The sequence below is a fragment of the Rhipicephalus microplus genome, chromosome 4 (genome assembly GCF_043290135.1).
Source record: "Rhipicephalus microplus isolate Deutch F79 chromosome 4, USDA_Rmic, whole genome shotgun sequence".
NCBI lineage: Eukaryota > Metazoa > Arthropoda > Arachnida > Ixodida > Ixodidae > Rhipicephalus > Rhipicephalus microplus.
Window position 1 is genome coordinate 207,292,345 of NC_134703.1, and position 24,343 is coordinate 207,316,687.

The following is a 24,343-nucleotide window of genomic DNA, read 5'->3' on the forward strand; positions in this document are numbered from 1 at the left end:
GAGACGTAGCGATTTTTTTTGTTTCTTTCCATTCGTTGGCGGCTGTGACCCGGTCGAATTGGTCTAGCCAGTCATCACTCATGAAACGCCTGAGGAAGCGCGTTGTGTAGACAACGCTTGGGGTGGATGTGAGGTGGTCCATGTTGCTCTCTTGCGTCTGACTTGTTATTGTCGAGGTCATTCTTGTTGAGCTCAAGGGCAAAAATAAGGAGGTAGTTTTAGCAAGCGGTGGCTGAGGTGAAGTGCCAAGTTAAATTGGTGCCACTAGCTTTCTACAGAATCGTTAAAGTGGTGCCACTAGCTTGAAGCGGCTGAGGTCAAACTAGTGCATTGGAATTGTACCCAGCACCTCCACCAGTTTGTCATGGTAGTAAACTTAGTTCAAGCAAGAACACTGCGGCAAACAGCGGAACAGTTTCGACTGAGCAGCGCGAGTTCGTCCTCGCCTTTCTCCAGCCCAAATTCTTCGGCATGCACAAGTAATGACGAAACTAGCCACGCTACAGTCTCACACCTACTACATGTCAGTGCAACTATATATATATATATATATATATATATATATATATATATATATATATATATATATATATATATATATATATATATATATATATATATTTAAAATATAAAAAACATGCTACAATTTCGGCGGCGGTTCAATGATAACCGGTATCACGCCACTTCACTGCCGAAGCTACCTTTATCTAGACATCTGTGCCCTTCAAACCACAGTTTTGAAAATATCAGTGTAACTCTTTTACAGTTCAATTTCTCAAACAGGCACGAGCGCGAACAGCGTGAGGCATATTTTATTTTCTAATTTAGAACATTAGTAGCCAGCATCAAAGAGAACCCCAGAAGACTCTCCAGCCTCCGAGAAATAAGGCAGGAGCAAATTGCTGACAAATATTCTTAGCTGGAGACAATGCTTGTTTTTTCTGACTGACTCGATGTGTACACTGTCCTTTTTTGTTTTTTCTTTCTTTTTGCTTTTTTTCTTATATATTTTTTTCTCACGTGTACATAAAAAGTGGTTACGCTCGCCTACCACTTGACGGCCATTGAGGTGAAACGGGCGAAGATGAAAGTTAAAGAGCCGACCGACCTATTAAGGGGAAGCTCTTTCCTTACGTCCGTCCGCTGTCGCGGACCCCTCCCGCCACCGTGGCGACTATCTTGGGTGGCCGGACACACGTCGAGAACTGGCCAGCACGTGATGAGAACCGGATGTGGACTTACACCGACAGTTGGATGTGCACAGGCTGGTTTCTTGCTGAGCGTTCACAATTCTTTTAAATAAATAAATAAATAAATAAATAAATAAATAAATAAATATATATATATATATATATATATATATATATATATATATATATATATATATATATATATCTGTGTGTGTGTGTGTGTGTGTGTGTGTGCACTTGCCTGCGCATTTTGGCGGCACTCTATCACGTCAATGTGACCTTGTCTTTGTCGGCATAGTCGATACACCTGTGTGTGGTTTTATGGTGTAAAGGACAGGTGCGAATGATTGTTGTAAAAGAAGTTAATGTCGCATAGGAATCAGAACCAAATCACAGCGCTTGAGGCACAAAAAGTGAGTAGAGACAGAGAATAAAACGAAAGAAAGGCCGGTAGCTTAACCAGAAATTGGGACATCTGGTTTCCTACCCTACACTATGGGAAAAGAGAATTGGGAAGAAAGATGAGAAACAAAGTGAAAAACAGCATGAAAAAAAGTAAGCGGGAAGCTATAGGCTGTTCAATAGGCCACTACTACGCAAAATATCAAAATGGCTTTCACTGATTTTCTGTGTGAAGACAGATCATGCCGAGCACTGACTGTTCTGACAAGGGTTTGTCGTCAAGGGAGGTTTACGCAGCTGCCAGCGGCTGTCTTCTCCCGCTGTAGAAAAAGAACTGACAGAGAACGGCAGTTCTATTTCTTCTTCAATCATACGATCTGTCACAACCCGCCCGCTTCTCCATTCTTTCACACACGTGCATGCGATGTTGTTCCTCCCCCTCTTTTGCTAGGATGAAGAAGAGGGTACGAAGCGTAGACATGCTTGCGCCATAAAATTAGTTCTGTTCCGGCATTAAGGAAGACAAATCTGCTTCCCAAAACATCGGCTAGGCAGAACCCCTGTTCACAAATTTTTCATTGCAATCTTGCATCTGCCCCTTCCTACAGATTATTGTAGATACCAAAGCCATTCATTAGTCCTCCAACACACGTTTATCACAACGCATATCACCACCTTATTTTTATTTTCGATACAGACTTTTTACACTTGCATATGACACGTGCTTTTAGGCCTTTACGCCGCAGTGGAAGTTGACACACAAGTCGTTCTTCGTGAACGATTTACAAATTGCCACAAATGGTTTTTTAACAGACCCAGTGACCTCTCTCCTGTACCACGCGTTACGCATGGCGCAAAACGTCTATGCATAGACAAAAAAAGAATGTCTGATAAATCACTACCTATGTTCTCGCAGAGCACGTGTCACTGTCACGGAGATCAAAATTCGAAAGTACCGAAATACGTAATTTGCGTTGCCAGCAAGCATAGTATTCTTTGCTGTCCCGATTAACGGTAATGCATTTAAAACATAGTAGAGCATGCCTTGTTATAGTACAAGGTGGACTCAACTAAAACCGAGCTTTCGGGATGAAATTTAGGTGAGCATGAACGCTCTAATAGCACTCACCCCAAAATTGCTTGCAGGGCTGCGGCGTCGTAACCGAAGGGTTCCCCCGGCCTTCCAGGAGGTCCTGCTGGTCCCGGGTTGCCAGGTGCTCCCGGCTTCCCTGCTTCACCTGGTGGGCCTCTTAGACCAGGGGCACCTACATGACCGGGCACTCCCTGCGATCCATCTCTTCCTGCCAGTCCTCTTGGTCCGGGATCACCCTGTTTGAACACGCAGTTTATTGCACTACGCTACTAAACACTGTAAAGATGACAAAAGCAGTGCTCAGGCACGGGTGGATACCCGGCTAGAGGAAAAAAGAGAAAGAAGATATTAGAATAGCCGGCCTGCAGCAAAGCTGCTGCCTCCGTCTTGTTTATTTCTTACAATGGCATAGTAGTCTAAAAATTTGACGAACCCTTGCTGCTAGATAGATGCAACGTGCTTAACAGAGGCACGCTGTCAGGCTTCCTCGTGGATACCCACAAGTCAAGCACCGCCGCAAATATTCATCCCACCAACAGTGGACGGCGTCCAGCCCTCCACGATGGTCCGAACAAACTACTTGACGAGCGGTGCGCTACTACACGCCTATGCGCAAAGGCTCCTTCTTGAGAACGCGGTTCACGCTTCCAAACGTGTGGATCGCACAAGAAGGTTAATACCCTCATCTGAGCCGCCAAAGGAAGCTGACCATGCTTCTTTCACCGTGCACCTTTCCTCAGTGAGTGCTACAACCACCGTATAAGGCGTGGACGTGGTTTCTTGTTCAATTTCCTCACCCGAAAATGCGCAGACCTCTTATACACTCTCACGCAACTGCCACACCAGACTGACCTCTTCGCGTCGTTGAGCTCTCGGGTCCGGCCGGGCGCCTCGCCATATACCACCCTTTCGGAAGTACCGGAGTTCCGAGGCTTCCAAGATGACACTGATATGTGGGTGGCAACTATCAATACCCTCGGCTCTCGACATACCTGGCCCGAAAATTTTAAATGCGAAGTAACCATCAGCCACCTTCGTGGTGGTGCCGAGGCGCGGCGCAAATGCGAGGGCATATGAAGCAACTGACCTGGTTGGCATGGAGTGCAAGGCTCATCTCCGTCTTCAGCAGGATCCACCATGATCCATGCTCGCCCAAGCAGACTACCGAGAATGAAGATAAGGAGGGGCTCATCCTCGAGGCTGCAGTTGATCAGCGCAGCTCATTGAGAGGACGTTCTGAATCCATCCAGCGCACAGACACTAGACTCGATTAGTTTTCACATCCAGACCAGAAAAACGTTCCGTCCCCGATGTGAGGTATCTGGATGGACAACGTGGCATCAACACATGCGCGACATCGAGCTGCCAAATACCCAACGTTGGCACTTCCTACAGTACAAGTCTGCGTCAACGGAATCGGCGAGTTTACGGCAGCCGTACAAACAGGAGCTCCACGTACTACACTGCATCGACGCCATGCCCCGGTCATCCTCCAGCCCTGGTCCGAGGCACCCTTGTGTGGTCTCGCAGGGAGCGCTATGCCTGTCGTCGCGCAGGACTTACACATAGAAAACAAAGCCGGGAGGGTGTTCCTGGACGCCATTTCTTCCCTCTAGAACTTCCATGAGGACATGGTTTTTGGAGCTGATTATATCTTGTCTGGTGAAGTTCTACTTACCATAAATAGCGGCCGAGTAAAGCTCCACTGGTTGGCACTGAACTTTTTCTAAGTGCCAAATTCCCCAGTTGGAATACCACTGTCACAAATGCAGCACAGCGAGGAGAGCAGACTCACTGATCAGCCTGTGGGAGATTTGCCTACTACACGGCAGTCATCGACTGAGTGTGAGAGTGCTTCACACAATGAATCCATGGTTGCTTAAGACACATTAATGAACGATATGCCTGTTTTATCAGAACATGCTCAACACGCCTTGAGTGACACTAGCGATGCGCCGCAAACAGGTGAAGTCAACATGAGCCCTTCCGGCCTACCGGCGTATGGCCCCACTGGAAATTACAGACAATTTATTATGACTTCGAGACCTTCTGAATGCCGTGCAGATCACCAGGAGGCAGTCTTCGTCAAGAGGAATCTGACGTGGATCAGCTAGACAGAGACCACCTCACACGGAGCAGCAAGGTGGCGCTTTCATATGCCTCAGGTGTCTGCAGCGTGATGTGCTGCTGTGGTGGTGTTAACCTGTCTAGACACCGTGGCACAGTACCACAAGGGAGCATCTTGATTTCTCTGGGCCGCAGGTGAAGGGAAGGCAGAGATGGCAGCGCAGAGGCTTCTGTATCAAAGCATAATGGCCGAGCATCGCAGTCTGTCCAGAACGCCGATGGAAAAGAAGACCAGTGCCCTAAACTGTGCCAACTTGAATTGCCTGCTAAACATGCTCCGGCCACCACGAGACAGCTAAGGTCGCCCATCAGAGTGTTCGACAGCCCCGAGAGGCGAGTCATAGCGTCCACGACAGAGACCCCACAGACACAGCCAATACTTCCCGCCTGAGACGTAAAAATGGTGGCCAGACCAACCTTCACCATTGAATTGTGATGCGCCGAACTTGTCACTTAGATATAACGGTGTCGTTTTTTGGCTAGCTCTTTCGTTCTATCAGCTGCCAGCTGGACATCACTGCAACTATCAAACATGAATATTCTGTAAGCTTGGTGACTTAGGCTCATTAGACATTCACGACAGTGTACAATTAGCACAAGGACGCACGGTAAAGAATTATGACGACGCAAGGCGCTGTCTTACAACATAATTTTACTGCTCCAGCTGTTTCAATCCCTGATATATAGCAGGGCGCAACGCTGTAGAGAGTGGAAAAAAAGAGGGCATTGACTCAGCACATGTGACAAGTGAGTGCTGTAACCCCGAACCTGCAGAGAGTGTTCGTCCATATTTTTATTAAGAACTGTCCAGAAAAGTATGTTTTTCATACTTTCATACAGCAACAGAAGAACTAACACAATCACAAACGCGTTTGTCAATTGTGCTTATTATTCACTTCCGCACATTATAAGCGTTTACTATTCATTAGAATGATTGATTGATTGATTTGTGGGGTTTAACGTCCCGAAACCACAATATGAGTATGAGAGACGCCGTAGTGGAGGGTTCCGAAAATTTTGACCACCTGGGGTTCTTTAACGTGCACCCAAATCTGAGCACACGGGCCTACGACATTTCCGCCTCCATCGGAAATGCAGCCGCCGCCGCCGGGATTTGAACCCGCGACCTGCGGGTCAGCAGCCGAGTACCTTAGCCACTAGACCACTGCGGCGGGGCGACACTCCCACGTTTAAATTCACATATGTACCTAATAAAGTGGCGGGGAGGATAGCCGCCATGGTAGAGCATCGAACGCGTTATTTGAAGGTCGCAGGCTCTGTTCCTGCTCACGGCAAGTTATTTTTTTACTCACTTTTTTTTCTCAACTTTACACAACATTCGGTTTAATAACTTCCCCTATATTTTCCATGGCATTATTGTCTTTAAATCCTATTATTATTGTGTATGCCGTAACAAAGAACTTGGCTACCTCTTCGGCACAACCTTTATAGATAGAGCCTTTGTTTCGGCGTCGCGGGTGAGGTAGTCAGTAGCTACGGCGATACATTTTCTCCCGAATTCGATGTCGGAAACGGCCCCAGTGAACTTCATTCCCGTTGTTGGGACAACATAAGTTGATTATTGAAGTCGTGGAAAAACCTGTATTTGCCGAAGCATACCAGGTTAAAAGCCGATTGAAAATAATTGATAAGGGGTTTCAAAATCAACCTGAAGCACAAAAAGCCAATAGAACAATAAACAAGTGAGAGCGCGACGTATTTATAGTAATGGTACAAGTTTTCGATATATATATCAGCACATTTATAACAACTTCATGAAAACATTGTACAGTGTTATAGTCACATGGTCCTGTATTATGAACTGTGCGTAGGCGCTACCCAATTGCTCATTGATGAGCCAGACTGTGCAATGCGGCCACTTCCGTCTGCTAGAACAACGCTCTGCTGTAGTCGAGACACGTTTTTCACAATGTCTTACAGATGGCACACAGACACACACACACGCGCGCGCGTACATGTGCGGGAATGGTACATACAAGTTTTTATCCAAAGCAAGATTCACGTGGCCTCCAAGATAGAGGCTGCGCACTTGTCAACTAGGAGGCCATAGAGAAAGCTACAATGCCTCAGAGATGCCAACACATTTATTTAGCACATGATGTTGTCTTGATCAGCACTTCTGGAAAATCTTGATATGTTTTTCGGTAAATAGGCATAACTGTTCATTTTTTGACCTGTTTGAAAGTTAATGTGTGTTTTTAGCTGCGATGGCTGCAGTATCCTGGCCTTTTTCGACGTAGTTTGATGGCCTCCCAAATGCGCTTACACATCGCCGAATGTTCTCGTTATCGTCGTGACACCTGTCGAACAAAATACGTCCAGAGACTCTTTACACTACGTGGCATTGATATAGTGTTTTTTTTTTTTTCAGAGCAGCTGCACGTAACAACGTGACTCTGTGGCAGGACACCTGCTTGCTATGCGAACGTCGCGGGCTTGGTCCTCACTTAAACCAAAATTTTATCTATTTTATAATTTTTTCTTTCTCGTTTTTTTTGCTCACGGACAATTTTTCGCTCGCAACCAACTGTACCGACACCGACGGCGGATTTTCGGCGACAAGAGCTATCTAACGCTATCGCGTTAAAATCGTGGGCACAATTACCCATTATTGGGTTCTACGGCGTTGGGTCGACGAGCACAGTGGACTGCGGAGCGTTTTTGAATAAGATATGAGAAGAGAAGGCTTTGGCATTAACATGCCCAATAAGAAAACTGAAGAAGGGTAGACGAAAAGAGTTAAAGTAAGTAGGGAAAGTGAAATACAAGACAAAGTAAAGAAAGTTTTAAAGAATTGTCCAGTTCAAAACACAGGCGTGGCAGTGTCGTCCTTGCATGGGTGTCGGGGCGATACTGGTCATTTTAGGTGACGTCGTGGTTTCGTCCAGTGGTGCTTGTGAAGGATGCCACCAGTACACTCTTAAAAAGTCGAGTGATTCTTTCTCTATTTATGAAGAAACGACTATGTCCCCAATGTTCGTCGTTAAATAGAGAAACGTTGCTCCTTTTGCCACGGAGAAACGTGTTTTTCCCTATGAGTGTCAAGATGGCTGACCCCACGTCAGCGAAGCGAGTAGGTTTAGCAAATGCATCGATTATCGAATGATAAGGAGTACACGTCACTCGCAGTTACAAAAAACGGTCCCGCTGAGCATGATATCGAACGAAATGATTATAAAAACAAGCAGACGAACTTGTGGTGATTAAAACATCGCAAACAGAACGACGGAGTTAGTAGGTTTCATTCAGCTAGTGAGACGATGTTCCCTTTGAAAGACGGAGATGCTGTGGAGTCCTCATCGTAAGAATGCATGCTAGGCTTGCTGTATTTTTTTCTCGCAAATTAACATAGTGTAGCGACGTTATCCACGCGTTTACGGGGCCATAGGTCACGACATGTGTCTCCACTCTGCAGACTCGAACGGAGTGAAACCATTCCGACTCAGTAAAACAGTTTTGATAGGTAGATCTTCAACGATATATAGGTAGCTGGAGGAGTTAGAGCGTCACAGCCATGAAGTAAATGGTAGCTGGCATCATCTGGTGGGACTTAATGATACTGAAAAATGGCTTGCGGCGACGTGCGTTGTCATACCCATCAGCCTGGACCAAATAAAACGATAAAGACGACGCTCCCGCGCATTGGCACTAGCATCTCGTTATATACATTTAATTAAATGAAAAAAAAGATGACGCTCGGTTGTGGCATATGTGGGAGTAAACATTTTAAGCCAATAAGGTGCCTCCACGGAGGTTTAGGAGAGTCACGAGAGGAGGACAGTAAAGCTAGGCAGACATGGCTGAGTCGGGACCGAGTGAAGAAGGTAGCCAGCGGGCGGGAGTGGTGGCCAGCAGAGCTCCTGCATCAAGGTCCCAGTGAACTCTTATCAGGACACAGAGCTTCTTCCGTCGTCTGACGTGGGCCAAGCTTGTTCTGGTCTTCTGGCGTTGGCCAAGAAACGTCTCTGGCTTCGTGTGCAAGCTGTGGCTGGCGAACGCCGAAAGGTCACTGACCTCGACCAGCTCAACGCTTTCTTCCGTGCCAGCCAACGACGTTAGCGTTTCCACCTATTCGCCAGTCTTCCCCTACTGCACGAGTGCGTCTCTGCCGTTACTTCGTCGCATCAGCTGCACGGAACGCGTCCCGGTGTGTGGTGATATGGGTTTGCTCCTGTTCGCATCTTTTAGCCATCGATTGTTCCTGTTAAGCTCCTTCTACTTTTGCATGCTCTGTTTGTCTGTTGTTGATTCATTTTTGGTAGTTTCGTAAACGTATTCGCAACTTTCACTGATGGTTGCGTCGCCATGCGGCATCCATCGTGGCTGTCGTTTGGGGGATCTCCCCGCAGCCAGCCCAAGCCAACGTTCAATAAGCCACACTTTGGCGGCTCGCTGGTGTTTTATATTTTGTCGCAGGCAATTTCCACTAAAGTGATTGTGAAGTCGGACAGTTACAGCGAGTCCTAGTATTAATGATTTAATTTTATTGTGTGCTTGCTGAGCTAGAAAAAATCACAAATTATGTTGGAATCCGCTGTGCAGACGCCGTGCCGTCAAAAGCGAGGTTTCCTGCTTTGCACGAGCACGGCCGCTCGGTCTTCGCAGCCATGGCCGGAGCAGCGTTCACAAAGCTGTACACCGCAGCAGACGATGTGCCCGTCGTTCAAAACTTCTTTTCCTTCAATATACGCCACACTCGCGTTTATCAACACGCAGTGCTGGATATAATACATGCTAGAGTCAATGAACTTCTCAGCAAATCCATGACAACATGTTAGCTGCAGCCAACATGTTGTGCTGTCGAATATTCCAGCATATGCTGGAGCATGTGCTGTCGAATATTCCAGCGTTATCACTAGCTGCCACGTATGCTTAAAGAGAAACTGTAATGTTCGCGTTCTGTGCGTTACCGCAACGGAAAGTTTCAAGTTAAGCTCGATGGTTCTCAGTCATTCGGTGCGGTTTGCGCAACGCAGCACTTACACGACTAATAGGCCGATAGCAAAACCAGTAAAGAGAGTGTGGCAATATTTGGTATTTCAAAATTCGAATGCCTGCACTGCAAATACATTTGGCGTTTCATGAACTTTCGGGTCTATTCGAAACGAAGTACCTGAATCTGGGATGGTGAAATAGTTTATTGCCACGCCGCATGGTGGGCTTTGACTTCTGCTGGGACTTTAAAAGTCATTCTTTGAATTTGTTGGGTCAACGATGCCGATGTCACATTTTCAATAATGCTATGACGTTGAAATGACCGCTGACCACAAACGTTTTGGTAGGTATGAACTGCCAATCCCTGTGGCACATACCTACCCACGTCTATGTGCCACACGTGCGGTTGAATGCGTCTGACGACAAGTGTGACGAGATTCTCATATCGCCACCTACTTCAAGTAGTTGGCCGTTTGCCAAAACGAAGGTTCACATCACAAAAAAAAAGTGCGCACGTGTCCTCCCTCTGGCGAGCAAGCCCAACCGATGCGCTTGGTAAGAGCCCGGTTGCTCAGACCTCAATAAACCTTTTCTAGACCCCTGCAGCAACGTGACATTTGGTGGAGGTGCTGGGTAGCCTATCCAGGATGTTTCAGACTCCTCATGCAAGCCGCACCACAAGCTCATTGCGAGTCATCACTTCCGTTCTTCAGACCAGCTGCAGCAGGATCAGGGGATTACCACCCAAAACGTACGTTACAGTTCACACCAGTATGACGAGCACATCCGTTCAAACCACTTCAACAGGTACGGAAAACCCATTGGCGACTTGGTACACCCTCGAAAGTCCATGGGTTAAAACGCTGTTTCATGGCACCGAGACCGAAGTCGTTGAAGACTGCTTGGTCAACTTTGAGCACTTTGCTGCCTTGAACAATTGGAATGACGCGGCCAAACTAGAACGTGGGTACTTCTGCTTGGCAGACCTAGCACATACGTGGTACCTGAACTATAAGGAAAAGATGACGTCATGACACGAATTCTTCCACCGGCTGCTGGATAATTACACCAGTGTTGATCTCCACTAACGAGCTGAACGAGTGATCTAGGCCCGCATCGACACGTTCAATGAAACTGTCATGAACTATGTCGAAGATATGACGTGCCTTTTCCGATGGGCTGATTCGAGAATGACAAAGGAGAAGTTGGGTCAACTGATGCAGGGAATTAAGGAGCACATTTTCGCTGGCCTTGCACGGAGCCCTCCGAAGACGGTCGCCGAGTTCTTGTCTGAGGCGGTAATGATGAAAAAGATGCTTCAGCAACAATGCACCCTCTATGCACGGCAAGTGAATAACACTGTAGCGAAAGACTCTGTTGTTAAAGTTCTCACGGCTATTCGGAGCAATGGCAAGTGGCTATGCGACCTTATGCGCTCTATAGTACGCGAGGAGCTGCAAAAGGCTGCCGCACCACCACTTCCTACGGTGAGTTCTATATCAAGCATCATCAAGGACGTGATGCGCAAGGCCTTTCGTGACCCTTTGAGTCTGGATAACCCCAAATCCACCCCGGCTGATTGCTACTGTGCGACCTATGTGGAAGCCTTGCATTGCACTGTTTCGTCTTCCCCGCTATTGGTGCAGCTACTCCGGTGCTACGAAAATACATGCACGCCGCCACCTTTCGTGTACGCTGGTCCCTCACATCTTGCCGAGCAACCAGCATATTACCTCGTGTCATCATGCGTCACCTCAAAAATCGGATGTTTGGTGCAATCCTTTCACTGACCTCTGTGCTTCCACTCCAGTGAAGCGGACAATTTGTACTGTATGTGACCATAACAGCGCCTCGGGAGGCGGCACTCTTCAGCATATTCAGCGCCTTCTCGTTATGACCAACGACTCCGGGATTTTCAGGACTACACGTGCTTTGTTCACCACCACCCACAGAGTTCACAAAAGTCCAAGATGACGCGCGTTTTTCTATCAAATTCCGGTGTGTACCGTAGCGGTGTGTACCGGTATGCGAGTATTTGTAAATTACTGTCTCAAATATTGGCTCCGGGGCTTTTCAGCATATCCAGCGCATCGTCTTTATGACCACCGACCCCGTGATATAGAAGACTACCTGACTCAGCAGCGCATACCACCACCTTCTGGATGGTAGTCATGCTCTCTGTAACCAAGGCGCTTTTTATGTCCACCCCAGAGACATGCTGACACGCGGTCCCCCATTCCCCACCCGCAAAAACCAATAAAAGCGACCTATGAAGGCGAAGCCGCTGGCAGTCGACGTGCTGAAGACCTCCGATCGGCGCTAACAGGCAAAGGTGTAGATTTTACTGAACGGTATAAGCAGCTTTCTCTGGATATACCGGTGCTGATCGATGGTTATGCAGTTGGTGCTTTATTATATACCGGGGCTGACTATTCGATACTAAGCGGGAAAATTACCACACTGCTAAGAAAGTAATCACACTCTGGCCCAGCTCCGTGATTCGAACGACTGGTGGCCACATCGTCTCTCTGCTTGGAACCTGCACGAGTAGACTCCAGGTCGGCGGTTTTACTTTCGTGGCAAGTCTCTTTGTGTTACGTGAATGATCCGGCAACACTATTCTTGGAGTTTACTTACTGCAGGAGTATGAAGCTGTTATTGACCTCCAAGAGCTTCTCATCGCCTCCTCAGTAGACCAAGAAGTCGACGAGCAAAATGAGTAAGAGCATGCCAACGTTCTTCGTGTTTCTGCCGGAACGGTAACGTTCCCTCCAAGAGCCAGTGTTATAATTGACGTCACATGCAGTAGAATGCGAAATAGTGAAACAATTGCAAAAAGGAATTTTGAACACCTGCTGATTCATGGTGTTTGAGGGACTCAGGGTATCATACAGCTTCGGGATAGCTGATCTCAACTGCTGGTTACAAATTTCTATAACGAACACTGACACATTTCCGTCGAAATTCTTCAGTGTCTGCAGATAAATTAGGAACCGTTACCATCTGCGTCACGTTAAATGCAATGAAAGCCGCGGATACGTCTCTAAACAAACTCATTATTAATTCTGACCTCTCATTATAAAACTGAACAGCACTGCGAAAACTCTTCCTTGAATTTAGGTCATGCTTCACCACTTCATCTAAGGTGCGCCAGACTTCGATCACTAGGCGCAGAATCATCACTTACGCTGACACCAGCCCAGTACACTAGCAGCATTACCGCGTGTAAATAAAGGAACGACAAGCCATTCATACGCAAGTTCAAAACATACTTGACGACGAAATCATCGAGCCTTCCAACAGCGCGTCGTCTTTTCCTGTCATCCTAGTCAAAAAGAAAGACGGAACACTACGCTACTGCATCGATTACCGGAAACTGCCGGTAAACTGCAGGTAATTACCATGCATAGAGAACTAGTTAGGCATTGAACGCCATGCCCTCTATTTTTTTCTTTTTGAAATAAAAAAGCTGGTAGTGGTAGATTGGGGTTGACGAGCGAGACCACGAGAAAACGGCCTTTATGACCCCCGAACAGCCCGTATGAATTTCAAATCTTTCCTTTTGGTTTGTGTTCAGCGCTTGCGACTCTCCTGTGAATGATGGACGCTGTGCTTACTGGTTTAAAGTGGCAGACTTGTCTCGTGTACCTTGATGATGTAGTAGTTTTTTTAAAACATTCCAGCAACATTTTCACCAAATCAGGAGTGTGCTAGAAGCTACTCGATCTGCAGATCTTGCACTAAAACTAGAAAAGTGCCACTTTGTTTATGAAGCGCCTAAGTTCCTCGGCCATGTCCTGAACACAAGAAAAGTTCGACCTGATCCCGACAAGCTTACCGCTGTAGTCGCGTTCCCACGTCCTACTGACAAAAATGCTTTTTGGCGCTCTCCGGGTCTGTGCGCCTACTATCGACGATTTATTAGAGGGTTTCAGAAGATGGCAAAACCCTTGATCCACCATCCATGAGAAGACACACCGTCTGTATGGGCTTCCGATCAAGGGGCTGCTTTTGCCCAACTACGACAGTGAATGCAGTCAGCCCCCGTTCTTGCGCATTTTGACGATGATGCTGACAGAGGTGCACACGTAATATCAGCCTCGGCGCAGTGCTCGTCCAACACGGCAAAGAACAAGTCATAGCTTATGCCAGCCTCTGACTGCCTTGTAACACAGTGAATTACACGACCACTGAGAAAGAGTGCCTCGCAGTTGTATGGGCGATTGCCTAGTTTCACCCGTACCTCTATGTTCGTCTATTAAATGTGGTGACGGATCACCATGTCCTTCGCTGAATAGTAAACATCCACGATCGCTCAGGAAGACTGGCCCGGTGGAGCTTGGGTCTACAGGAATTTGATGTGACCATCATTTATAAGTCTAGACGGAAGCCCGAAGACGCCGATACACTGCCGCATGCACCCGTACATTTAGTCAGGAAGAGGAGAACGATGATGGTTTCCTGAGCGTCCTTCACACATCGGACTTCCGCGGACGGCAGCGAAAGGACGAATATATTCGACCACTCATCGACTATATAGAGGTTCGTAGCGCCGTTATACTTAGCCATCTATCTCACGTCGTGACGTCTTATTGCCTCCGAGATAATGTCCAGTACAAAAAAAAAAACCCGTTCTATGAGCCACGCTTACCGTCTCGTCGCTCCAAAGGACGTGTGGGACGAAGCTCTCTCCGCGTGTCATGGGCAGACTACATCTGGCCATGGTTGCTGGCGAACGCTCGCCTGAGTAAGCGAGACCTACTACTGGCCCGGACTTTCGGCAGCGTGAAACAGTAGATTAAAAGCTGTCGTCAATTCAGACAGACAGACAGACAGACAGACAGACAGACAGACAGACAGACAGACAGACGGACGGACGGATAGATAGATAGATAGATAGATAGATAGATAGATCGATTGATAGATAGATAGATAGATAGATAGATAGATAGATAGATAGATAGATGCTAAAATGTATGGAGTACGCAAAAAAATGCTTCGCATTTAAAAGACAGGCAGTAACATAATATTCATGCCAAGCATGCAACAATCTACGGCACGCTCGTGGAGTGCTCAAGTAAGTCCTTTAGCTGAATGTCAATCTAATATTGTGTTACGCAACGTGTCTTCATGACAGACATATAGGGCCGGTCCTAATGCGCAAGTCATGACACACGTATGTCATGTGATGCATGATTTCTTTCTTGCGGGCTGCTTTGCAATAGGTTGATTCCCACATTGCGTGAGGTGTGTTGCTATTTTTTTTCTTCAGCAGCCATTAAAAGGGGCAGAAAACAATGTCATGGTCCAAAAGCTCTATTGGATAAAAAACTGCGCACTTGTACAATGTGAAGATGATCCCGCAAAAACTTGACAAATATACGAAGTACAAGTGAACTGACAGGGCTCAGAACAACTCGCTTTGGCTGATTTTGGTTCCTCTCTCCTCTTTTTCATTTTTCATCTGATCTTGAAGACATAGGTTTAGCCCTTTGTCCTGACTACGCCTACTTTGTAAACGTAACATGACGTTACTCATACGCTACCAAGCCAACGACCGAGCAGGGCTTCCTCCACGTGAGCTTGTGTCATAGTGGCGCTGGCAGGAAGGCTGGGGAAGTAGCGACACGCCTCTATCCCATAAGCTTTTGTTCTTGCAATGCAGTTTCTCCTGGTACTGTCTGCCTCGATGAAACATCAGAGGCTGCGCAGGAAAATGAAAAAGGGGGACTATTGAGCTTCGTCTTTAAAAGATGAATGCGATAGCGATATTCTCTTCCTAGTGCGTACTTCACCTAGTGTAATAAATATTTTCGAACTTACTGTGCACCTACTGCGTGGCCTTAAGGGTGAAGTGTTATGTGTGCCTTTTCTAGTTGGTGGCTGGCTTTAAACTACCAAGTCAATAAAATATTCCTATGTTTTAACACCCGATGCGAATGTACGCTAGTACCACGCCATTTAGGGAAATATTTCTTGTATTGTGAAGCACGTACTACAGGACTCGTGTGCTCGTAGAACCTGAAAGTTACTTTTACTTCAATTCCGAACAAAGGAAGGTATTTTCAGCGTATTCAAAGGCAGATGCCTTAAGTTTTTTGCACGGTATACATGTATTCGTAACGTACACTTGTAATAAGTACAACATGAGAAATAAAAATGAGGTGTGAGTGCGTGGTAGCGCACCCAATTGCTACGCAAACGACACAGGTTCAATCCCTACTCAGACCCTGCATCTTTTTATTTTTTTATCTTTCTCAATTTTCGGGTGACGCAAGGATGCTCGATTTTTCGCTCGCAACCAATATTGCCGACATCGACGCGGACAACGGAATGTCTGCGAAACGAGCTATTTTACGCTATCGCGTTAAAATGCTGACTGGGCACAAAAATTGCACCACCGAAGGAACAAGGCAAGTTTCATGGGGCAATGCGTCGAAACAATGCTCGTCTGAATTTGTTTCATAATGTATATTGTCACGAGGCAGTGGGCATGGCCCCACCGTCGTAGACGAATCAAAAAGAAAGAAGCGGACTGAGTGCGCGAAAGGCTGGCATCCCTGGTGGTTCTCACCTACTTGTAAATATTGGTAATACACTCATTTCTTTCTTTCGTGTGTTTGTAATTCCCGTAACAAATTGGTGGACGTGCTGGGTTACAAAGCACCATACAACGGGCTCCGCAGTGGTCCTCTAATTGGAGTTTCCGTGATGGAACACGGGACTGATCCCACGGCCACCTCTCCATCGGCCTCGGCAGCACCTGCATCATCCACGGCAACGCTTCCACCAGCGCCACCCTCACCCACGTACGTGCTGACGCATCCGAAGCATCCAGTAACGTTCTGTGGTACGGAGGAAGTTGATGTCGACGACTGGATAGCCGACTACAAGCTTACCAGTGTGCTCAACTGGTATGACCCGAATCTCATGCTGGCCAACGTGCTGTTTTACCTGAAAGGCACGGCCGAAGTCTGGTACGAGAACTATGAGGAGGTGATCGGCAGTTGGGGCACCTTCAAGGAGAAGCTTCGCGACATATTTGAGAAGACCATTGGTCGAAAGGCGGCTGCAATGAACGAGTTGTCTATACGTGCTCAGACGTCCGCAGAGCCGTATATCTCGTACATACGGGACGTGCTGGCTCTATGTCGTAAAGTCGACAACGACATGTCGGAGTCTCGTAAGGTGGACCACGTCCTCAAGGGGATAGCGGAAGATGCGTTCAACCTGCTAATGTGCCGGAACTGTGTGACCTTCGAAGAAATTATTCAGGAATGCCGGTATTTTGAACTCGCGAAAAGCAGGCACATTTCAAGATCATTCACTCCACTGCCGAACACTGCTGCGACGTCCTTCTGCGAAGATGGATTGACCTCTCGTCGGCAGTCTTCACCGGCGTCTGAAGTTACGCGAATCTTCCGGCGGGAAATTGAAGCAATCACACCTGCTCCTCCCGCTAACGGCCACATTGATTCACAAGTACCTGGTTTGCTTGGTACAGTCGATTGTGCGGGAAGAACTCAGCAATTTGGGCTTCGATGTGTGCGCGGTTGCTCACTCTCGACCAAAGAGATTCCGTTCGACCTCGCCGCCTCGTCCCTGGTCACCGCCCCAGGAATGGTCTTATCCACATTCTCGCAATCCGGCTGAATGGCGAACTGCGAATGATCGGCCGATCTGCTTTTACTGCCGCTGCATAGGTTACGTCACACAATATTGCCACAACCATTGTACTTCGTCCCGAACCCAGTATAACACTGCTCGCCGCGCCAACAGCTATCGCCTTTTCCAGCCCCCTGCGCCGATCTTCCATAACTACTACCACCTTCCACCTTACGCCTTCAATGCCCCTGATACGCAGCACAGCCCCTCACCATCGCCTCGACGTCATCAGTCTCGTTCGCTGCCTGGACGTCGCCCGTCGTGCCCTTCTCCTCTACGACGAGGCCCGATCTCCCCGCTCCATTCCCACCAGGGAAACTAAGTGGTGCAGCTCTTAGAGGTGAAGCTGCATCCTCGATCCCGACCTCAAATCCTCTCCTCATAGTGCCGACACGACGAAATTTTGTTGACATCGACATTGACAGACTGACTGTTTCTGCGCTTATTGACACAAGGCCGCATATTTCTCTGATGAGTGTCTGACTTTGTCGCCGCCTAAAAAGTGCTTACACTGGCTGCTCCTGGCTCATACGTGTCACCGACGGAAGAAGTTTTGCCATCACAGGAATGGGCACTGCACGCATCACAATCGCCGATCACCCCACATCTGTTCTCTTTGCAGTTAGTGAGCAGTGCCCCAATGACCCAATTTTTGGATTGGATTTTTTGTCCACTCTCATCGACTGTGCAACCGGCGTTCTCCAACTTGAAGTGCCTCGACTTGGGGCTGTGCCGTCCTCACCGTCACACCGCTTATACACTGTTGATTATGTTCGACTGTCACCGCAAGCCAGCATGTTTGTGGCCTTAACGATATCACCAGCTCTTCCTGACGGTGTCTACATAGTGTCTACAATAGTGGATGTACTCTTGGCCCGACGTGTTGGTGTGCCGCATAACATTGTGGCTATCGTGGACAACTAAGTTCAGCTTCCGCTCCTCAATTTTAGTAGTTCAAGCCATATTCTCCCGTAAGGTATTTCGTTAGCCCATGTTTCCCCACTTGATGCATGTAGCATCGTGGCATTAGACCCTGAAGACTCCTCGTCCCCTATTGCAGCCATCCAAGCAAACGCACCTACCGACGAAATCACGATGATGATTGCCCCTGATCTTCTGCCTTGTCAGGCTGCGCAACTCCACCACGTTCTGACCACCTACCGAAATATTTTTGACATCGATGACAGCCCTTTAGGTCAAATGTCCGTCGTGCATCATCAAATACATACCGGCGATGCTAGTCCTGTTTGACGGCGACCATATTGCGTTTCCCAGTCCGAACGCCAGGTCGTACAATAAAAAATCGAGAAGATGCTCTCCAAAGGAGTCGTAGAGGCCTCTTCAAGTCCATGGGCGTCACCTGTTGTTTTAGTCAAAAGAAGGATGGCAGTTGGAGATTTTGCGTTGACTACTGTGCCTTGAACAAGATAACCCGCAAAGACGTATATCCGCTGCCACAAATCAACGAGGCCGTTGACTGCCTTCATTCCGTGCGATACTTTTCATTTATAGATATGCGATCGGGCTATTGAAAAATTTTTTTGACGACTTAGACCGAGAATAAAACTGCCTTCGTAACACCGAATGGTCTTTATCAGTTCAAGGTTATGCCTTTTGGGCTATGCAACTACGCGGCAATGTTCGAACGCATGATGGACTCTCTCCTCCGTGATTATAAAGGGTCCATCGGAATTTGCTACCTCGACGATGTGATAGCTTTTTCCTCAACATCTGAAAGCCACCTAACTCGTTTGCCGGCCATTCTAGCCGTTTTTCTTCGAGCGGGGCTCCAGCTGAACTCGAAAAAGTGCAATTTCGGCGGACAAAAAATCACCGTCCTTGGTCATCGCCTAAGTGCTTCTGGAGTACAACCGGACCCTGACAAGATTAGCGCTGCGAAGAACATTCCTCTGCCTTCTTCGACCAAGGATGTTCGTTGTTTTGTGGGCTTATGCTCGTACTTCCAACGTTTTATACGCACTTTCGCTACGATTTCACGACCACTGACTGATCTTCTCAAAAAGAACGCGCCATTTTCGTGGGGCCAAGGCCAAGCAGCTACGTTTGCCACGCTGATCGACCTGCTCACTTCACCACCAATACTGGCTCACTTCGACCCGTCCGCGACGCCTGAAGTTCACACAGACGCCATTGCTCACGGCATCAGCACCGTCCTCACTCAACACCAGGCAGGCCAAACGTGTGTTACTGCGTTTGCCAGCCGCCTTCTCTACACATCTGAACCAAACTATTCAATAACGAAGCGCGAGTGTCTTGCGCTGGTCTGGGCTGTAGCGAAATTTCGCCCCTACTTGTATGGCCGGTAGTTCTCAGTTATTACGAACCACCACGCTTTGTGTTGGTTGTCGTCACTCGAAGACCCAACAGGTCGCCTAGGTCGCTGGGCTCTACGTCTTCAGGAGTATAACTTCGACGTAATTTATAAGTCTGGCAGGTTGCACCAAGATGCCGATTGTCTCTCGCGCTATCCGGTGGATCCTGCTAGCCTCGCTGTCCATGAGAGCGATTCTTAAGGGCTCGCCATATCTGATTTGCGCGACATCCGTACATAGCAGCACCGGGACGAAACCCTCAAGACGCTCAATGAGCGAATATCTTAAGGACATTCCAACCCTTCGCTCCGTCAGTATGTCCTCCGAAATGAAATTCTGTATCGCCGCAACGTGAAGCCTGATGGCCCGGAATTTTAGCTAGTTAATTTTCGACACCCACGTGCGACCATTTTTCAACATCTGCAGGATGCTTCAACGGCAGGACACCTGGGATTTTCACGCATCTATCACCGCGTGCGGCAACGGTTCTTTTGGCCTGGCCTGTATGAAATTGTGCGCCACTATGTCGCTGCTTGCGAGCGCTGCCAGCGTCGCAAACGTCCTGTTCTCCGTACGGCTGGCCTGCTCCAACCTATCGACATTTCCTCGGAACCATTCTTCCGCGTCGGTCTCGACTTGCTCGGTCCTTTCCCGACGTTCGTGCCAGGCAACAAATGAATCGCTGTCGCAACTGACTATGCGACCAGATACGCTATAAGTCGTGCCTTGCCAAGTAGCTGCGCTACAGATGTCGCAGACTTTCTACTGAATGATGTCTTTCTGCGGCATGGGGATCCGCGCCAGCTTCTGACGGATCGTGGCCGCTGCTTCCTCGCAAAAGTTATCGGTGAAACCCTCCGTAGCTGCTCCACCGAACATCATCCGCAGACCAACGATCTCACGGAACACCTCAACCGAACTCTTAAAGACATGTTGTCCATGTACGTCTCTTCTGACCACTGTGACTGGGACGCAAGGCTTCCCTACGTTACCTTTGCATACAATTCGTCAAGGCATGACACCGCCGGCTATTCTCCATTCTTTCTTATGTACGGCCGCAGCCCTGCGTTGCCATTCGACACACTCCTTCCTTGTGATACCTCCTAATCATTGGTGTATGCCCACGACGTTGCTTCCTAGGCCCGCGTCACTGGCCAAATCGCGCACACTAGGCTCACTGCTTCTCAGGCCTGACAAAAAGTCCGCTACAATGACTGGCACCGTGAATTTGACTACCCTGCTGAGTTTCTTGTTCTACTTTGGACGCCGCATCGACGTGCAGGCTTGTGCGAGAAGCTCCTCCCACGATACCATGTGTCACAACTAAAACGGTACTATACTGCGAGTCCTGATTGACTTAGTGGCGCCGTGACGGCGCTTCGTCCGCCGGGGGTGATGTTACGAGGCAGTGGGCATGGCCCCACCGTCGTAGACGAATCGAAGAGGAAGAAGCGGACTGAGCGCGTGAAAGGCTGGCAGCCCTGGTGGTTCTCACCAACTTGTAAATATTGGTAATACACTCATTTCTTTCTTCAGTGTGTTTGTAATCCCCGTAACAATATTATCAATCGACTCTTCACAGCGCTTTCTTTATTCTAGCATAGTACATGTCCTTCTCCCAATCTGGGAGAAGGACATGTGAGAGAAGGTTTTCTCCCGAGAAAACTTTCTCCCAATCACTTTCACCACGCACTGCGATCGAGTTCAAACACATTCCAGCTGAAATCACAATATTAACCGACAATAAACCTTTTAGCGAAGCACTAATTATTGTTATTTAAATATACAAGCCAGTTTTCATATTACTGTTAGCATTACTCCCTGTACTTGTTTTACTGGTGCATATATGTATGCAATTTTTTTCTGACTTCCCTCTGGAATGCCTTTGGCCTTCTGGTGAAGAATAAACAAATAAATATACTATTTTGCAGGTGAGATTCTGTTAATGCACAAAGATAGAAGGTTGGTCAGGTCAGCAAAGAAAGCACGGGAATTGTTTTACAGTGAAAGATCATAAATGCAATTTCAGTGGGGTAATTGTTGGCCGCTGCTAATGCCCGTAACGTGTATCCCACAATATAAAAAATGAGCTAGATAAATTTTCCAAAAACGTCACCCAGTCTTACTGAATATCATCACCAATCAAGCATTACCATTTCTAACAGCGGATGAGGTTTCGTGCACCCTACCTCACTTCATAATGTCGAGCAGTAGAGCGAAGCTGGGTGATAGATGCCACCGGTGGCGGCTGTTACTGTTTTCTTCCACCCACCACTTATACCCGACCATTGGTAAGCAGGCACGATGTGGCTCCAACCACAGCTATGGTGAAATCCGGAAAGCGAAAAATGTGGTGTCGCTTAACCAGAAAATTATCAACAATGGCTCAGTTGGTGCTTGCGTAATTTAAGAGAGTCAGGACGCGTTCACACTGAGCATTCCGGCTGCCGAAAGCGCACCGAATCTGAGGGCCCTCTCCGCACCAATTGCTCTCGGACCGATTTATGTGGCGCCTGCCATTGAATCGGTCACTGCGGACCAATAGGAGGGCTAGTCCAGGAGTTTGGAAAAACGGTGGGAAGCCCTGCTCACCAGTCATGCCATAGTGCCCGTAACTTAATGTTGTACCCAACTTGAGTTCATGTCCCTATTTTGTGGAATAGGTGACCGAGCTTATTGTTGAAGTGACCGAGCTTGTCGTGGTCTTCTAGAGCAAGATAAACCCACAAACGCCGCTGGCGTCTGCGATTTTTCCTGCTCTTCATGATTCACAAGAAAGCGACTTGCCAGCAAAGTAAGCAGTACTGCTTCTTTTTGCTGTCTTCGTATGAAAATCATCGAAACTAGACTTAGCGTTGTGGCGTTTGCGAGTCGCGACAACAACCGGGCCATACCGCGGTCGTGCCCTGGTAGATGAAATATTAGGCGGTGCGGGGCGCGTCCACTGCGTATGACGCTGCCTTTCAGTGGCAGAAGAATTTTGGTTGCTGTAGAAAGCAGATGCTTCAGTGTGAACTAGGGGTTAGGTTGGTTTAAGTTGTAGTGGATGCGAAACTTGTGTACTTTATTTATTAGCCCTAAGAAAGTCTACAATAAGCTCTGTAAGTTACACTCTTCCAGCTTTCACTGCGACTGCGTCGTGCGTTCTGCGAATGCTTGGCGGCTTGTCTTAATTCAATAGGGGATCTGCGTGGAATGCAGCGCTCCAATATTCGCAAAATACGATGGCCATTGTCGACTGTTGGAATTAGCCAGCTTATGCGGCTTGTGTAAACAAATTCACAGCTTTACCGCATAGGCGAAGCAATGAACGCGATAGCAACCATTTGAAAGTTCACGCGCAGTATGGCGAGCAGATTGAAACGTGCACCGCGTTTCTCACGCACAAATGACAAAAAAACGCACTCACGCGTACAGACATTGCCTCCTTCCCGGAGGCGTTGGTAGATGAACGTGAATAAACGTATCAGTGGCTACATCGCTATTTTTGAAAAGAGCATTCGTTTCGTAAACGGCGACTGTGCAGTAATTTCGGTGCCCTTTGTGCGCCCAGTAAGTACAACAGAATTGTTCCGGTGAAAGTCCGAGGGCAGCCAAGGGGTAAGATTGTTTCCAACGCGAGATAAGCGCACGCGTGAGCATCCAAACTGCCCCCTATCCGTGGGGCAAAATACGCGTGAGAGATAAGAGCGCGTTCCGCCGCGTCGTGACGATGTGGTGACGTGCGCTCATTGCACCATCTTGCTGGTATCGCTGAAAACACGACAGTTCCCCCGGAGGTGTTCGTCACCAGCGGTCAGTGGTAGATATATATAGCTTGCCCTTTGGACCTTGACGAAGGTGCTCTTTTGTGGCTCAGTGACTAACGTCATACACTCATAATTTAAAGGTCTCACGTTCGATTCCGCGCGCGTTAGCTTTTTTCTGGACTATTTTTTGGTCGCGTTTTCATATATATGATACGTATATATATACGGTAAGTGACGGCGATGCCGACGCTGGTGGCAAAATCTCGCCTAGAGTGCCCATGTTATTGCTATCGCAATAAAAGTCGAAGCCTAGTATGAACCATTGCGCATCGCAGGTGGAAGCAATGGCTCGAAAAGGCAAACGAGGGCATTAGCGTTTCATGTGCGGGGAAAATGGAAGTATGCAAAATTGGCATGTGCATTTTCCAGCTACCAGTTTTGACGCAATGTACGATGAGCGCTAAATGGATGGTGCGTCGAAAAATCACTCCTACCTGGGAGTCGCCACATGGCACAACCACTCACGCACACGACTGGCTGCAGTGTACCACTAAGAGCACTCGCGCGTGCTCTGTTCCTGTGCTTGATTTTGGCAAGAACAGCTCGAGCAGGCCATGTGCCCATAATACTGCGCAGTGGGTCACTTTATCGCTTCATACCTGTTTCTTCTCAGCGTACGTTTTCTGGAAGATGCCGGAAAGCTCTGCAAGGCGGTCCAAGTCAACGAGAGCGGCTGCAATATGTGTGATCCTCACGGTGACCGTGGATTGTTTAGCACTGGTTGGCATTATAGAGTTTCTTTTCTGGAAACAACGATTTTGGCATCAC

The 24,343-nt window shown here is 47.8% G+C and overlaps 1 protein-coding gene across 1 annotated transcript in view; it reads right to left on the reverse strand.

Annotated features, from left to right (window-relative positions):
* The window catches only part of LOC119172983 (uncharacterized), a 1,299,788-nt gene that overhangs the window by 274,289 nt on the left and 1,001,156 nt on the right, over positions 1-24,343 (reverse strand). The window contains exon 40 of the mRNA XM_075893951.1: positions 2,722-2,921. Within this exon, the coding sequence (XP_075750066.1) occupies positions 2,722-2,921 (200 nt within the window). The remainder of the gene's footprint in view (positions 1-2,721; positions 2,922-24,343) is intronic.